The sequence below is a fragment of the Trichosurus vulpecula genome, chromosome 6, assembly GCF_011100635.1.
Source record: "Trichosurus vulpecula isolate mTriVul1 chromosome 6, mTriVul1.pri, whole genome shotgun sequence".
Classification (NCBI taxonomy): domain Eukaryota; kingdom Metazoa; phylum Chordata; class Mammalia; order Diprotodontia; family Phalangeridae; genus Trichosurus; species Trichosurus vulpecula.
This window is the reverse complement of record NC_050578.1, coordinates 230,983,569-231,001,882: the sequence shown is the minus strand read 5'-3', so window position 1 is coordinate 231,001,882 and position 18,314 is coordinate 230,983,569. Positions and strand designations below refer to the sequence as shown.

Here is an 18,314-nt window from a genome sequence, read left to right as displayed (position 1 = left end):
GACAAGGAGTAAAAAGGCATGGAGACAGGAGATGCAACACTGTGTGTGAGGAACAGAAAGGAGGTCAATATGCCTGGGTTGTAGCCCCAATTTTATGGCCAGGTATCATTAAGAAAAGGTTAGATTTGTTCAGGATGCTCTTTGTTAAATCAGAGAGATATAGAACATGTTTTAGAAAGATATCCATCAAAAATGGTTCGTTTGAGCTTTCCAAAACCATTTCCTGGAGCACCAAATTCTAGATCCTGCTAGACAAAAGACATTTTTATAATTGTGTCTGAGAAAGCCCCCTAGCTACTGGTTTCAATGGAATTGTTTGTTACGTGTTATTTCTCCTAACTCCCCTTGTGAATTGATAGTTCAATTTGTTACTAAGATCTGGGATACAAAGCATTTTTAAAAATCACTAAGTTTTGACACAAAAGAAACATCAACCATCAAGGAAAATCCTAAAGAAATCCCAAAATCTTAATTTCCATTCCTACCCAGGATTCTAAATATTTTATAGCAATCAAATATATCACAGTAATATTGCATAAGAGTAAATACAGTAGCATTCACATGATTCTGAGAGCATGACTCTTGTTTCTAATATAAAGAGAAAAAACTTGCCTTTTTGTCTTCAGGGTTTAGCTGGTTCATCAACATATTGACATTGTCAGTGTTCCAAACCCAAGAATTACTTGTAAAGTATTCTAGAAACACCATAGCTTTGTGCAGACGAGTTATTGTTTTCATCATCCTATGTTTGAAGAAAGATTACAAATTGATACCTTGTATAGATCATGAATGTCCAAATGTCCTAACCACTGCCAAAACATGTGCATCTCCCCCACCCCCCAAATACATTTACACTAACATTAAGATTTGATGCATAATTCACCTAGTGTAGGAAATAAGAATGTTTCTGCATCTTGGATTGAATCCAAAAAGTTAAGAAGAAATCTGAAGGACTTAGCAAGAAATATGGTGCAGCATCAATATTGGGGTTATATAAAATAAATGAGCTTCAAAGACAATCTGAGGTCAAGCTTACTGTAAAAATGGAAACAATAAATTAGCAAAACTAACAATGCCTTGCTTTAAAGAGCAGTCTAGCTCAGCTGCATCCACTTAGGATTTTAAGTGAAATCAAAATACCAACTTGATAGCCATGACATTTACAACAACCCAAACTATTTGATTGGGAAAAAATATGCAGAAATATTCATTTGCCACTTAAATCAAATCATATTGAGCACAATGATCTCCCCAAAACAGATTTGAACCATTTTTGATCTCTTAGATGTACCATGATAAATGACCCCTTATGTATAACTTTCTGAACCAGAAAAGGAAGAAAAAAAACACAATTTCTACTAAATTTTATCCTTCTGTAAATGAGTTCAATAACCACCCCAGCCCCAAAGAACTGGATCATCAAGTCTAGTTCCCTCTTCTTTGACAAATATTAGTTTTCTCACTAATCTCAATTATAATACACTACAAACCACAAATACACAATCTTTATTATATTCTATCTATAATAAATTGAAGTAAGAATGAATTACATTTTAAAAATACTTCAAATGAGAAGAAAAGGGAAAAGTTCTCTCTCGGCAGATCTTGGCATGAGGATTTTTGGGAAAATACAAAAAAATGAATTTCATCTGAAAAAAAGTATTCATAATGTTGCCATTGTTGTAAATTAAAACAGAAATAAACTTCAAAACAGAAATACTATATGAAAAAGGAGATTCTCAAGGTACAATCAATATCTTTAAAAAACAGAAACAGAACTTGAAACACTGAAGCTCGTTCAGTATGAGTTCTAAAAATCAAAATCATGTTTCATCGGGAGAAATAAGACTTCCATTTGTGCACTGTTTCATACATTTTTAAATTCCTCTATTTTTCCATTTAGGATGAGAAAAAAAATGAAGAAAAACTTGTTCCATTTAGGGCAAGTAATGTGATGCATTTAGAATATTTTCTTCAAAAGCAACCAAATGTTACTTTAAAAAGCTGAAGATGAGATCTATCCAAATTGAAATAGGTTGTTCCAGATGCCTAGTACCATCACAATATGAAAACTAAAAATTCTGAAAACCATCCAATATGACGTTTACCCAATAAACATCATAAAAAAAGAACTGAAGACTTTCTAAACAGTAGCAAATATTTTGAAATTTTTATCAACACCCCTCCATAGGCTCTTGGTAAATGATATGAAATATATTTCATCCCTTCTTGACAATTCAATTGTTAAGTTTAGACAGAAACCATTACTTTAATCATTCAACGATTATTTACTGAGAACCTACTATGTGAAAGGTACTGTGGGGGATACCAAGATGCTCAAGATGGAATAAACATCCCTGAAAAGGAGACAGTAAGCATCTTGCATACTGATCCATTTCTTATTCTCAGTCTTTCCTTGATACAGTTTTTTTTTTAGTGCTCCATGACTATGGTACCAAGACCCTTCAATAGCCAGAGACAATTAGGATATGGTACAACTGGAAGAAAGATCCTGAGTTTCTTGTGGTCAAGTGAGGATGAATGAATGCGAACATCTATCTATCTACCCTATCTGTCTTAGATTAAATACCTGAGATGAAAAGTTTTTTTTTGTTTTCTGATAATACACAGGCTATTTTGAGTGTTCAATAATCATCATATGACAGGTTTAGGCCTCATGTCACAAAGCCACAATGGAAGAATCAAGTCCCAAGTTTGGATAAGAAAAGAATATTCAAAGGCTATATCACTAGTATCACTTAGAAATATTTTCAAAGTGTGACTAATTAGGTTTGTAAAAAGGTGCTTTACAGATGCTATACAACCCCTGTCCTGTGTAAAACTGATTAACAAAATCTGAACACAGAACTATGGAAGAAAAAAATGTCACAGACCACGTGCCTTGAGTTAAGCTTTGTACAATTATGACAAGCACTCAATTGATACAGAGGTAGGAAGTATTTGTACAGCAACCTATTTAGTTCAGGTTGTGGTATGAGCAGAAGAGAGAGCTGTGACTTGATACAGGGTTAGTATCCAACATAACCATACCTACCCATTATAACACAACACTCCTCTACTCCACCCTAATGCCACTGTGCAAATTCTCAACCTTCCAACTTCTGAACCAGGCATTATCCTCTCAGAGTAGTTATAACCTATCCTAGACCTCAGCATCCACAACAGCTGCATAGGTACTGTTGGGAAGATCCTCCAATTCCAGTATAGGCACAAGAAAAAAATCTGGAAACCACTGGCATAGTGGATAGATGACATGCCTTAGAGATAAGAAGATTTAGGGTCAATTTCCATCTTTTATATGTACTAGTTGTGTGACCCTAGACAAGTCATTTAACCTTCTTAAGACGTGAGCTGCTGTTATGTACTGGTAGAAAGGGATCCCTTGCCGGGAGTCACTTACAGCAATGAAATCACAAAAGGAGAACAAACTATAGCACAATAATGCCATTTAGCTTCTACTCAAAATAGTGTAATGACTAGAAATTCAAACGTTTTCTTTGTTCATTTATACTGCAAATAAGTGTCCTTAAGACAAATCTTCCCAATGTAGACACCCCTTCCTGTTCCTCAACGTGGCTAACCTCACACGGTTCCATCCACTCCTGTCTCCTCTAAAAGCCCACTTTGGTAATCAGCACGACAAGTATAACCACTGCCTACTTCCTCATCACCTCTTCCTCAACCTCTTAAAACCACTCTACTGAAACTGACCTTTCCAAAGTCACCCCACCAGTGACTGCCTCGCCAAATCCAATGTCTCTTGTTCACTTCTTATCTGGTTCTATGTACGCCTTTTTCCATTCTTACTCATCTCCCACAACCGAGATGTCTTCCCCTATCTCTTCCTTCCACTCCTAAGGCAGAAGGAGCCGCCTCTCTACATGCATGTGATCACTTTCTATCTTGTCTTCTGTTCGTTCCCACTCTCGCTAACCCTCAATCTACTGGCTGCTTCCTCGCTGCCTCCTGATAATCTTAATGTCTCCCCCATCCTCAACGAACCTTCAGTGGATTCATTCATCCCCACTGGTGTTGGGGAATTCCCTTGACCTCTTTCAAGAGGTCCACCTATCAGAGGAAATCTCATGCGTATGGGTCAAAGATATGAAGCCAAATAGAAAGCAAACAGATTTATTAGCATGTTAAGGAAGACTGATATCCTTCTGATAGGAGCTTCTGCTTTCTAGAGTACAGACTTAATTTTTATAACCTTTCAGGACTATTTAGAGTACACAGCCAATCAGTAACATTCTGCAGCAATTTAGGATAAGTAAAGCATTTCACAGGAGAGGGAAGGGTAGAGAAAGAGGGGGATCAGTCAAGGGAAAAAAGGGAAGTATCTCGCCTGCAAATGGCATAATTTACTATAAGAAAAGAGCAGGAGAAAAAAAAAAAAAGAAAGGAGCAGGAGGCAAAGGGAAATGACCAGATACTTTTACAAGAGTGAAAGAAGTCGTCCTAAACAAAACTGTAGGGTCTTTTATCCAAAAATGGCAAGTAGTTGTGATAACAGTAGATGAGACCATTCATTTTACTGTGTCTCTGCAGTTTCTTTTTTCTCCTTCAGAAGGTGCCAGGCACTTTCTATGATTAAGCCACCAGCTAGCTGGGAGACTGATCTGCCAGATGTAAAATAACTGTGATTTCTATTTTTCCCCACGCTAGCTATCAACCAGTCTCTTCTCCCTTTAATGGATAAACTCCTTTAGAAGGATTTTTATAATCAGTGTGTCTGCTTTCTTCTAGGCTCTATCCTGGGTTCTCTAGTCTTCTCTCTCGATACTACTTTGGTGATTTCATCAGCTGCCATGGATTCATTTGTTATCTCTATGCAGATAATTCTCAGAGCCTTTATCCAGTGCTAACTACTCATCTCACATTACTAGATTCCCATATATATCTTAAACTCACCATGTTCAAAACAGAACTCACCATCTTTCCTCCCTAACGCTTCTCTCTTCCTAAGTTCCCTATTACCATCAAGGGCACTACCATCTTCCCGGTTACCCAGGATTACAGCCTAGATGTCATCCTCAACCCCTCACTCTCTTGCCGTCCTCTCACATCCAATTAGTCCTGTCAATTCTATCTTCACAATATCTCTTAATACTATACCTCAACTAACCTCTTGTGACTGCAACTACCCTAATGTAGGCCTTGTCACCTCACACCCGAACTACTGTAATGGTCTTCTGGCTGGTCTCCCTGCCTCAAGTTTTTCCCCACTCCAATCCATCTTACACTTAGCTACCACAAAGTGATCTTCCTAAAGCACAGGTCTGACCAGGTCATCTCCCCACATTCCCTGGTCCTATCCATCCAATAAACTCAAGTGGCTCTTTGCCTCCAGGATCAAATACAAAATCCTGTTTAAAGCCCTTCATAACTCTGCCCCTTCCTACCTTCCCAGTGTTTTTATACCTTACTCCCCACTCCCCTGCATATGTATGCTGTGATCCAGTGACGCCGGCTTCTTTGCTTCCCCTCTAATTCAATCTCCTGACTGAATTTTCACTAGCGATCCTCCATGCCTGAAATTCTCCTCTCCTCACCACAATCTCTAAGCTTCCTTCAAGTTTCAGGTAAATCTCATCTTCTGCAAGAGCCTTCCTGATTCCCTCTTAAAGCTAGTGTCTTTGCTCTGAGATTTATCTTATATATAGCTTGTCTGCATTTTGTCATCTCCATTAGACGGTGAGTACCTTGAGCACAACGACTGTTCTTTTGATTTTTTTGAAGCCCCATCACTTAGCATGGTACATAGCAAATAGTAAGCATTTAATAAATGTTTGTGGATTTGACTTAATTTCCAAAAAACAAGATTGTCTTGATTCTCTTCCTACCTCTCTAATCACTTATTTTCCAGCTCTTCACTCTCCTCGGGTGTTTTTTCAAAATATTCAGCACTCTCTTTATACCCTTCTCCACTGGCAACGTTTAATCGATATCAACTCTTACCTTTATATAGGTAACTCCCAGATCTTTATTTTTTCACCCTGCCCTCTTTTAAGGTCTTAACCCTCATCTCTAACTGGACATCTCACTGACACCTCAAACTCAAAATGTCCAAAAACAAGCTTATTCTTCCCCTTACAATAGACCCTCCTTCTGATATTACCATTTCTGTCAGTGGTATTGCTAATCATCCTGTCTCCCTCATTTGAAATTCTCAAGTCATCTTTAAATGAGAGGTAAAGAGTCAATCACTAAGTTCTAGTGATATCATCTCCAGAAAATTTCCCGAATCTATACCCTTCTCTCTATTCTTATTGTCACCACCCTAATATAGGCCCCTCATCATCACCTGTTTAGATTACTAAAATTGTCCCTGTCTCCACTTTCTCTTCACTCCAAATCATCCTTCATACCTCTACTAGACTAATATTTCTACATAAGACATAGTTGCATCATTCCTCTGTTGCCCATTACCTAACAAGTAGTTTTAATTCTTTTGCCTGGCACTCAAGGTCCTACACAATCTAGTGCCATCCTTTCTTTCCAGCCTTATTTCATGAGACCTCATCCATCCAAAATGAACTACCCCTACACATGCTCATGCTTCCTAACCTCTGTGTCTTTGGCCATGGTATTCCCCATGCTTGGACTGCTTCTCTGGCTTCTGCCTCTCTACCTGCTGGATTTCTATACCGTCTCCTATAAAGCCTAATCCAAATTCTGGTAAACATTTTAGCCCCTAAGTACTGATATGTCCTTTTCATTCCTCTGTTTGCACCTCTCTGGTGCATTTTTCATTTATTCCTGACTACTCCAATGATGTGTCCATATGTCAAAGCTCCCTACTAGACTACAAATGATAACAGTAAGGAGCTGAGTCTTATAAGGCTCTTTTGCCCTTTTTGTCTTGGTATCCTCAGAACCTGCCATGTGCCTGGCACAAAGCAAGCATATAACAAGTACTTGTTGAGTCTCCAAACTCTGGATATTGCATTGTGCTCAGTCTTTAATTTTTTTAATTGCAAGCCTTGTCTCAGTAATCATCTATTTCTCCAACTATCAAAATGTTAGTCCACCCTAGTTTTACATCGTAAATCAGAGAGCAGAAGACTACCATGTCAACTTTGAGAAATACAAAACATACCAAAGTGCATGCCAAAGATAGGTAAATTTACTCAACAGCTTCTGTTGGTCAGTTTGTTTTGGTTATATATTTGTGTGTTTTGGACCACTGATTTCATTTCTGATCCAAAGCAGGTCACAAAATACTCTCCTCCAACTTAAAGAGTCTTGTACTTTCTTGGAGCTTTGACTTGTCCAAGCTCACAGCCAGTCTGGGTCAGACACTGGTTTTTCTGACTCCACAGCTGGTTCTCCATCCCCTATGCCAGGCTGACAACATTTCAGTCTTAGAATATATAATAGAAGAAAAAAGGCACATTCATCCAGTCTTCTGATAGGCATTAGCAACTGCCAATTACTTCCTCTTCCCTGCTTATAAATATAAAAAGAAAAGCCTAGAACATATATATACATATATATGTATGTATGTGTGTGTATAAACACACACACACATCTTTTTCCCTCTTGTGCAAAAGAACAAGCTTATTTTACCCATGTACTACATAGGGTTGAAATTCCAGTACATACTATCCTTGAAGTCTATAATGTGGATTTCATTTCAGAAATTCTCCCAGGGTAGTAAGATTAGCTTTGTAAGAATATAATTTCTTTAATGAGAGAGTGCTCCCAGTCACAACTCAATGAATATCAATTCTTTAGCTCTTTAGCTAACAAAACAAGAGCCATCCAATACTACACTAAAGTAGTTGATTGCAGAGGTGAACTGATCAAAGGTAAAGAAAACTAAATTACCATGTTTTGTGGTCTAGTAAAGTCGGGAAATGAGGTGCTCCAAAGTGTGTTTTCCAGAAAACATTTACCAAGTACTCAAATTTAGTTTAACCATTTTCAGTAAAAATCTTTCTAATTATGAAGAATGTTAGTGCTGGGAAGGACTTCAAGATCATGGAATCCGGCTCACTCATCTTAAAGATAAGCGAACTGAGGCTTAGAGAATTTAAATGACTTCCCTAAGGTCATATAGCTAGTAATGGGCAGCCAGGAATTAAACCCAGGTATTATGACCTGAAGTCCAGTATTCATTTCATTATACCAACCTTAATTTCCCTGTCTCTTAAAAGAGGATGCTCAACATAATTTAACCACTTCTTAATGGATGATCCTCAGTCAATATGAAGACCAATCTCTGTACTGTAATACAATACACAGAATACAGTATTTTGTAGGGTGTTAAATAGTGTGAATAGCTCTATGGTTGACAGCCAAAGAGTATCTCCCACAGATAAAACGGAAATAATTTTAGTTCTAGGGCTCTACAGGACAGCTATTTCACGTGCTCAGAGACGATCTGCTGGTTACTTTCAGGCTTCTGACTTGTATTTAAGAATGCTGAGCTTTTTGGAAATTTAACCTTCAGATAGGCGAGGAATTAATGCAGGAGAATGAATTTCAGATTCAGAAGGATGGAATAAAAATAGGGTTTAATAGTGAGTTTAAGATAAGCAAGTGGATGGTAAGGGAGCACCTAGCTGCCTTCAATGAGTTTAATTCACAAGGCCAGCCTAACAACATGAATGAAAAAAGGAAAAAGCCTTTATTGAGAGATTACTATGTGACAAGCACTGGGGCTACAAATAGAAAAAAAAGACAGTCCCTGCTGTCAAGGAGCTGACAATTTAATGGGGCGAAACACTTTAGCCCTAAGTCCTGAAAGAACTGGCAGATGAGTTTGCTGAGCTACTGTCAATAATATTTGAAGATCATGTGAAGAGAGAGTGATGCTATAAAACTAGAAATGAGAAAATTATCTGACTTTCTAAATAAGAAAGGGGATGAGGTTCTTGAAACTGTAAGCTACTGAGCTTGATTTTAATTGCTGGCAAAATATGTTAGTAAAAGGGACTGACTGTTGGTGAGCATCAACAACGTGAAACGGGCATCACCAAAAGCTAACATGCGTTCAGCAAGAACAGTTTTGTGTCTTCACAAGTTGTGTCATGCCAGCATTCCCTTTTTTTAACCTGTGTTACAAGATTGACAGAAAAGAAGGATCAGAGATTTAGAGCCTGAAGGGACTTCAGAAATCACCTACCTAGTCCTACCCTCACACAATGGTGTCCCAGAGGGCAGAACCAGGAGCAAAGAGTAAAGTCACAGGAGCATATTTCATACAGACATAAGACAAAGCTTCCTAAAAGAACTGTCCAGGGAGCCCTGGAATGGAGGAGCTTGCTGTTCACTGGATGTTTGAAGGCAGAGGCTGAATAACTACTTGAGACATTGCAGAGGATTCTGATTCAGGTTGGACTCCATGGCCTCTGAGGCTCCTTGCAAATCTAAGATTCTGTCATCCCCTCTCATAGTCCTCATTTCCATCCAGCTGCCTCAACTGAGTACCTCTCTCTCCTCCTTTAGGTTTCTTTTATGTGTTGTCTTCCCCCACTAGACTGTAAATTCCTTGAGAGCAGGAACTATCTTTTTTCAGTGTTTGCATCCCTGGTGCTATCACAGTACCTGGCACATAGGAGGCACTTAATAATAAGTGTTTGACTACTGAGATTCTGTCACATCAACTAAAAACAACTGGCATTTACATAGTGCTTTAAAGTTTGTAAAGTGCTTCATAAACATTATCTCACTTTAGTCACATAACCACCTCTGGGAGGTAAGTGCCATTAGTTTCCCAATTTTGCACATGAAGAAATAAATGCTCAAAGATATTAAGTGACTTGCCTATGTTCACATGGCTAAGGAGTGGCAAAGGATGGATTTGTATCAGGTCTCCTGATTTCTAGTCCAACTCTCTGTCCACTACATTAAGAATCAAGGAGCAGTTAAAGTCCTGTTTTCATCAAGTCTGGCTCAAAAGCTTTAAATGTTCCCCAGTGCCTAAAGGAAAGAATGCAAATTCCTCAAGGCACTCAATGATGTGCAAGTTCTGACTCCCCCTTTCAAACCTCACTGCCCCCCATTCACCAAAAACACCCACCCACCTACCCACCCACTCTAGCTAGCAACCCTCAGTGCACATGCTGACAGTGCTCCTGGTGGAGGACTACCCAGTGAGCAAAGGTGGCAAACAGGAACTCTTCTTTGTCTTATACTCCTTCAGGGCCCAGGTAAATTCTCATTTCCATCACAAAAGCTTTTCCCAGTCAGCCTAACCCCCTGCTGAATTCCTCTAGTTCTCACCATCTGCACCAGTCACTTTAGGACCTCCTCCTTCCATGTCTCACCCTTTAAATGAGTCGTGTCAGGAATCATCTTCCCAACAAGAACCCAAGCTTCTTCAAGACAGGGACTATACTATTTTTGAATCTGTTATCACATTTAAGGAAATGCGCATATGGTAAGCACTCAATAAAGATTTGTTGAATGATGAAAAAGACAACTCTAAATTTCATTTTTAATTTTTTTTAAAAGCTTAATATTGTTGCCTGAATTTCAGTGCTTTCAAGATTATTCTCAGCATTAAGATATACCTCTAGCAGCAGCTAAAATGCCAGTTTGTAGTGAAGTGCACTGAAGTTTTTACTTAACAGACTTAAAAAATTATTCATTTCAACAAATACTTCATAAGTGACTACCTACTACATGCAAAGTATACATAAACACACACATGTTCTATGTCATAACCTGCTCTACAGTATCATTTGCACTTACTTTAGCCTTCCAAATTGTGAGAAATTTTATGTGATGTTTACTCTTTTTAAAATCAAGAAAAGGCATAGTGTTCTTCCCTAAGATTTGAACAACCTAATTATCCATAAAAAGTACTCTCAATGGCAAAGATATATGCAAATCTTTTGGGGGAAAATAGAAAAACAGTTGAGAAACTCTAAATCATTTCTCTCAAACACCTCAATTCTGGCCATTCTAATGTATTTTGTTGTTTGGCATAGTGGACAACAGGAATATGGAAGAGGAAACTGCAAAGATAAATGAAATCAAAAGAAAATCACAAAATGGTTTCATCTTATACTAATGAAATTAACAAACAGCTTTCAACTCCTGACACTCTAATGGGCACTGATTTTTGAGTACTAGAATTACATTCTACAAACACTCAAACCCTGTATTTTCAATCAAAAGGTTCTACCAAATAATCACTTAACTAAAAAATTTTAACAAATAAGCTTCACTCTATTTATGTAATAAAAAGTTATAAGAAGGCTCTGTCTAAATCTGAGGGATTTTAATTTAGGAAGAGAGAGAAGGAATATCTAAAACAATTAAAATGGAAAATTTAAGACTTATTTTGCCTTTTGAAATTGCCATTTCTCAATCTAGAAAATTAGTCAAATATAATAATTATCATATTATAAGCTGAATGGGAAGCAGAGATATTTGAAATAATTTATTCTCTAGGAAAAAGTATTAAACACCAGAGGGAAGAAGATCTTTTACCCTTAACCCTCTACAAAAACCTACACTCAAATTTTTGGAGTGGTGGAGGGAGGGAGGGGATTCATTTTCAGCTTATAATAACAATGACAACCTTGGTGCTGGGCATTTCTTTTTTTTTTAAATGGAATATTGAAGGGTCAATAGCCCAAAGACATGAGAACCAGAAATGGTGTCCCAACAGGCTAATTAAATCCCCGAGAAATGTCCTGGCATCCCGATTGTGATTGTGATGAATTAGGTTAGTATTACTACAGGTAAAGGCCATGCCAGCGACTTGTCGTCTCTCCAGCAAGCTTCCACCACCTCACCGATACAAAGTGTATTTAGAGCTATTCTTCTTACCGCGGCTCCTGACCTGTCAACCTGAGTGCAAGATCGAGCAATAAGGCAGGTACTGTGTGTCTGACACCCTTCCAATAATGAAGCAAAAGGTTGTTGGAATACAACTTAATATTGGGGCGCCTGAACACTTGGTTTAAAGGATTCATCTTGAAGGAATGATTTAGATAATAGCCTGTAGGAAAAATAAGCGTCAAAGCATTTTTGAATGTTGCTGCTCCAAGAAAAACCTAAAGTGAGATCTTGAATTCAAAATGACCTGTGAGTTAGTCACCAGAAGGGTCGAGTGGACCGGGTGATTTACAAAATCACCTCTTCATCTAAGGCAAAAGTCTTGAATTCAAGAGTCTTCTCATTCACAAAGGCCATTAAACCTCAATCATAAGCATGAACAAAAATACAGAGTTAACATTCGTTTCAGTGTCAGCACAGGTTTCACAGTCAGAGGAACAGATAAGACAGAGCTAGTCACCATTACCTTGGGCTTCTTCCAGTAATCCTGAGGTAGATATCATACAGGAATGCTGGGGCCTTATGGCTCACAGCAATCCAGTAATGATATAAAAGGTGATTGGAGGTTAGATTTACATTGGGCCGTCTGAAGGCCTGTTCGAGAGGATTCCTCTTGAAAGTAGAAATTACATGGTATTCTGAAGAAGAAAAGTTGTGTAACAGCTTTGGTAATAACCATGTAATGAACTTTTGAAAACCATTACATTTTTACAAGGTACAATACTTTTTGCTATAGATGTCAGAATTAAATTACTGCATCCATATTAAAAACAAAACCTTATAGAGTAGCTAAAAAAAGGGGAGAGGGCATATGCCCACTGAACTCAAATGATTTGAGAACTACCTCTTCTTAGTCATTTTCAATATACCAAGAACTAAAAGCTCCTTCTGGCATTTCTCTGAACGCTTTACCAGGGCCACGTTCTAAGGTCATTTTCTATGTTGCACCTCTCACCATAGCTTCTTTCTTTCTGTTCCTCTTTCCAGTTTCTTATTACTGTACTTACTTTAAAAAGAAAAGGAAAATCATGATCTTTTTCTTGCAAATACTTTTAATTAAATTGCCTAAGTCATATACATAAAAAAGTAAAGTCATCCAACATTACTTTGTTTTTAACTTTCAAATATCTTAATGAAATCTCAACATATAGATAAAATTTCTCTATTATCATCTGGATATATTAATACTTTATTTGAAGTATATATAATTTATTACAAAGCAACCTAGTATCTACTCCAAAATTTTAAAACTTTATAAAACACTGACTGAGCTTACATTTCAAAATGTCTACCTTATTTGAAAAATCGAGTAGTTTTAATTAAAATTGTAGTATAAAAGAAAACCAGTGGGGAAAACTTCGAAAATATGGTAATATGCAATTTTAAAGTATTTATTTGAAAATAATTATTCAATTCAAGGTAGAATGTGACCTTGACATTCAATAACATAAATAACATTTTGCATTAAAACTGACCAAATAAAACCAGAACCTGGTTCAACTTAAGTTGTCTTTATGCCACATATGTCCATAGTACACTTTATCATTTTGAGGAAATTAATACACAGAATAGCTGACCAAGTTGGCCCAAGGTCACAAGGTATGGTGTGGCAAGGACCCAAGTCTCTAAAGTACTAATTTACTGTTACTTCTACTATTAACAATTCAAAATTGACTACAGATATGCTATGGTACGGTAAAAAGCGTCACAAGATGCTAGCAGAAATTAAGACGACATTCCCATGCAAACTTCATCTGTTGCCATTCTGGATCTACTTTATGGAGCATCTCCCATCACACTGTCTCCAGCTGTCAAAGCTGGGAGCAATGCCCACTGAACCTACTCCATTTTGCCACAAAGTACAGCTTGTAGTCCCAGTCAAAAAGAAAGGAACATTACTTCCACAAGAGGAATGGGGCAATTGTGGGAGGGAAAAGGACAAGCTGGGAATAAAGGGCAAAAATGGCAGATGGGAAATATACATTTCAAGAAGGCAACCACAAGGCCTATGCTGTTGTGCTAGTAGGTATGACAACCAAGTCTGCAAGGATAATGAAAATAAGTTCTAAGTGGATAACCTTAAGCCCTTAAGAATTCTAATAGTATTAACATATGATCTTTAAAAGAGCCACTAGAAGCTATTCTACTCAGTAACGTTAAGATTTGTTCTAAGATTTATAGAAATCAGAAAGAAAAAAAAAATCATACCGACTTCACCCCAGTGGAAAGGATTAGTGCTGCCTGTCGTGCAGTTATATACCATGATGTTCCTTGGCCTGTAGAGTCAAATACCAGAATAAGTACCAAAGAAAAACTGCCACACTTGCCTTGCATAGAACATCTTTAAGCGTGACAAAAGTTTATGTACCTTTTAGATTAATTATAGGGCCACTGCTTTTTTTCTTCTTTTTTTAAATTTATTTTTAGTTTCCAACTTTTATTTCCACAAGATTTTGGGTTACAAATTTTCTCCCCATCTCTCCCCTCCTCCACACCCCAAGAAGGCATGTATTCTGATTGCCCCTTTCCCCAGTCTGCCCTCCCTTCTATCACCCTACTCACCTCCCTCCCCACTGTTCTTCTTAATGGGATAATTTACATTTGTTAGCTGAAGTACTTTTAATTGCTCATTTACTTCAACACCCCCAAAAATTTCTCAGAAGAAATTACAGCCATAACCTACCTACTGGTAATTAACTGGATTTAATGAAAATAGAACCCGGGCAGAACATAGTTCCAGAGTAATGATGTCATAAATGTTATAAATGGATAAATCAGTTAATGACATTACAGTGGGATTTTGTAACTAACTGTCAGGTTTGGTTATCATATATTAATGACAGAACTATGAAACAATACTGGTCAGAAAAACTCTGCCCACTACACATGCATTTTCTTTCCTCTGTATAATTTCTCTTTTTGCATCAGGATTACCACTCTAAAAAACCAAAGACAAGCCAAAAAGTTAAAGAAAATAAGGAAGAGTGTTTTAATCTCTATTCTTTTTGTTTGTTCTTGACAAATTTTCTGAGGCCCAATTTGAGGCAAATTATAGACTGAATTTTCCTTTGCCCAAAATAACACATGGAAATAATTACCTAATACTTTGCTCCTTTCATAGTAAAGTAGGGCTAGGAATAGATACCAGACCTGTACTTTACTTGGTGTAGGGAATTGCCACGTAAGGAAGCTACCAAAACAGGTCAGCACTTAAGAGTCTCAAGACAGTTTCCTAAGAGCACAAGGGGTTTAGTGATTTGCCTAAGGTCACTCAGGCAGCATTATCAGAGGCAGGTCTCAACCGAGGAATTCCTGTCTTCCACAACTGCTCTCTATCCAGCAGACTGTGATTTCTACTAAAAAAAAAAATCACTGGGAGAGGTACAGAATAGAGTAGGTGGATGTCAGAAAGGTTAATCGAAGGTAAAACACCTCTAGAACCATAGTAGCAAATATCAATATGCAGCTATTCTGGGGTGAATTTCAACTAATCTTAAACACCCAACTTCTACCCCCTCCCTCAGTTTTCTGTACAATTACAGAAATTCTAAAAAGTGTAGCAGTCTTTCAGAAAAAAAAAATATCTTCATCTACTTTCTTATTTTCTGGTTAAATTTCACATTAATAAGTCATTTCCCCCCACTTACTGCAACTTCAAATAATAACAGCCCACACTGTCACCTCATGTACCTATTAACTCCAGAATACCAGGCTGCTGCAAGACTTGTGTTGACTACAACATCTACAGGAACAAGATCTGCAAGAGCATTGTTAGAAGCACGCATTGTTCGAAGAATTCCTTTCCCTGCCTTTGAAGAAAGAAAAACAGACATAATGCTTAAGGTATTTAAACTCAAATTATCTAAGAAAGGAAGAAAAAAATAAGACTAATTAAATTAGAGGTTTACTCACAGCAATAAAGAGACCACTTGGTCCATTAAAGTTATCGATCCATCCCTGTTACCAAATGAAATATAATCATTTTAGAAACTGAAACTCCAGATTCTTTCCTTGAAATCTGCATCCCAACAAATACTTTTATACAAATAGATTTTACCACTTGTAAGGGAGATGAAAGGGAAGGGGATTTTGTGCTTGGATACTACATGCACCACCTCTACCCATCATGGCTGGCTTTTGACAAGGATCTGATTCAGAACATTGGAAGCCTCTTCATAAGCTTTGAAACAAATGCAATTTAACTCACAACAATTCTACTGCTTTTACATAAATTCATGGTTGTAGTCCACTGAGTAGAAGGGTGGTTGATAGGGAAAACTTCCTATTTAAAATGAACTGATAGGGTGAAACAGATATAAGAAGAATAAAGCAACCAGCACTGTCCCAACAAAAGACCAGCTTTCTTCCTGTTCTCAATTAATTTCCAGCGTTACTTAGCTTCAGATATTTTGAAGCGTATACTCTGTTGAAAGTCAATTCAGTAAATTTAAACTATATTCAAGCCTAAAATTTGTTTACATCTTAATCTTCACAACAGTTCTTGTCTTCTAATGTTGTGACGAAAGAAGAAAGGAAGGATTAGGGGCTTTAGGGGACTGGCCAGGCTATAAGTGGAAGGGTAAGATGCCTAAATGCTCTGACCTTAACCATTTTTTCTTTTATATTGAGATCCCAATCAGTGATGAAGATTGAAGACTATGATGACATCTCTATCTATAGCTATATATAGCTATAGTATATATACATATATATATATATATATATATATATATATATATATATATATATATATATATACACACACACACACATGTATATATGAGTATATATGAAATTAAAATTTACTCTTAGAATTTCATATCAAACAGAGGGAAAGTTGGCTTGACCAAGTCTTATAAGAAAAGAATGCAATGACTTCATACCCCTCAATTTTAATTTTCAGTGAAAGAAAAGATTTCAATTTTGCTAATCTATATTTCTAATACTTTTAATTCCTATATATTGTCCAGTATGATAACAGAAGTATAGATATCTCCTAAAACTACATTAAAATAGTCATTTTTATAAGGAAATATGTTCATCAATTATCACTTTAATAATCTGTAATTACTTAATAAAGAATTACCTAGTTTTGTCCAATGTTAGTCTATACTTCACTTTCCCAGATGTAATACTTCACAATATGCGTACATATACGAGCATTCTATATTCTACATGTGACTTACTGGGAAAGGCTCCTTCCAACTGGCACCAACAATTGACGGCCTTACAATTGCCACATTTAGTTTTGCCCCTTCTTGCTGTACAACATATTCAGCCAAGGCTTTTGTATATATGTAAGTATTAGGTCTGTCTCCTATAAGTTTGGGAGTGATGTCATTTACTAGTCCATCATCCATCCACCTAATAATCAAAGCAGTCACAAAAGAAAGAGGATTTAGTTACCAAATGTTTTACTCTAAAAAGTGTTTTTTAAACAGTTCCTCAAACATAGTAAATACGAACAAATATTCAATAATTGGATTCAACTGGTTTTCCTTTATTCAGTGAAAAATAATTTAGACTTTTTGCCCACTTCATTTTCATCTCCCCAAAAAAGCACAACAAAAACTTTACAAAGATCTAGCAAAGATAGCACAAATTGGCAATATACTCTTGATGTGTGTTTTATATATGTAAGTACATAAAGTCTATGTTTGAATGCAACCATCAACCTTAAGTTTAAGAAGATTTCAATGCTGTCAGTAGACTGATCGGCAAATGCTAGGAACATCATAAACTTTTAAAACAACTAATTATGTAAACAAACTGTAAATAATTATGTACCTTTAATTACAAAGTCAGCAAGAAAAAAATGAAATTACTAACTTCTGCCATGAGAAAATAGGTCTGCTTTGTTGTAATTCATATGAATACATAGGACGTTATGGAGCCTTGCACATAGGAGAAGTCAGTAAGTATTCTTTTACCAGAAAACATATCTCACTTAATTTAGATTATCTAAGGGCCCTTTTTCTGCCTTACTGGGGATGAAGTAGGGGTTTAAATATCAAGAAAAACTAGGATAACCCAGATATAAGTGTGCCTTAAAAAGTTATATGCAAAATGGAATATTTTAAATATACTATTAAAGGAATCCATTTATTCTCTATGTAGAATCACAGATTTTGAACCAGAAGGGAAGGACCTTGGAGGTCATCTAGTCCAGAGATATCAAACTGGAGAACCAGATAAAAATGTAATTGAGAATTGTTAACAAAATAAAAATACAACAAAGATAATGTTAATTGGTGGTTTCCTAAGTCAACATGTGGCCCACTGTTTCTATCAGTAGTGGCATCACTACTCTCTAGTCCATCATTTTACAGTTGAGAAAACTGAAGTCCAAGAAATGTGTAAGGGATTTTCTTGCCCAAGGACACACGATTAATAAGTGAGTTCACTTGGATTTTTTTTTTAAGCTATAAACTTTCATCCCACATAAGAGTCTGTCATGAACTAGGGCTAAAAAGAAACTCAGATGGCCTTAATGTTCT

General features: G+C 36.8%; 1 protein-coding gene across 3 annotated transcripts in view; it reads right to left on the bottom strand.

Annotated features, from left to right (window-relative positions):
• FAR1 (fatty acyl-CoA reductase 1) overlaps positions 1-18,314 on the bottom strand; it is a 111,471-nt gene that overhangs the window by 12,901 nt on the left and 80,256 nt on the right. For all 3 annotated transcript variants that reach the window (XM_036763687.1, XM_036763688.1, XM_036763689.1), the window contains exons 5-10: positions 17,004-17,181; positions 15,730-15,774; positions 15,508-15,626; positions 14,026-14,093; positions 12,284-12,455; positions 613-742 (exon numbers count right to left, since the gene is read on the bottom strand). In XM_036763687.1, coding sequence (XP_036619582.1) covers positions 613-742; positions 12,284-12,455; positions 14,026-14,093; positions 15,508-15,626; positions 15,730-15,774; positions 17,004-17,181 — 712 coding nt within the window. The remainder of the gene's footprint in view (positions 1-612; positions 743-12,283; positions 12,456-14,025; positions 14,094-15,507; positions 15,627-15,729; positions 15,775-17,003; positions 17,182-18,314) is intronic.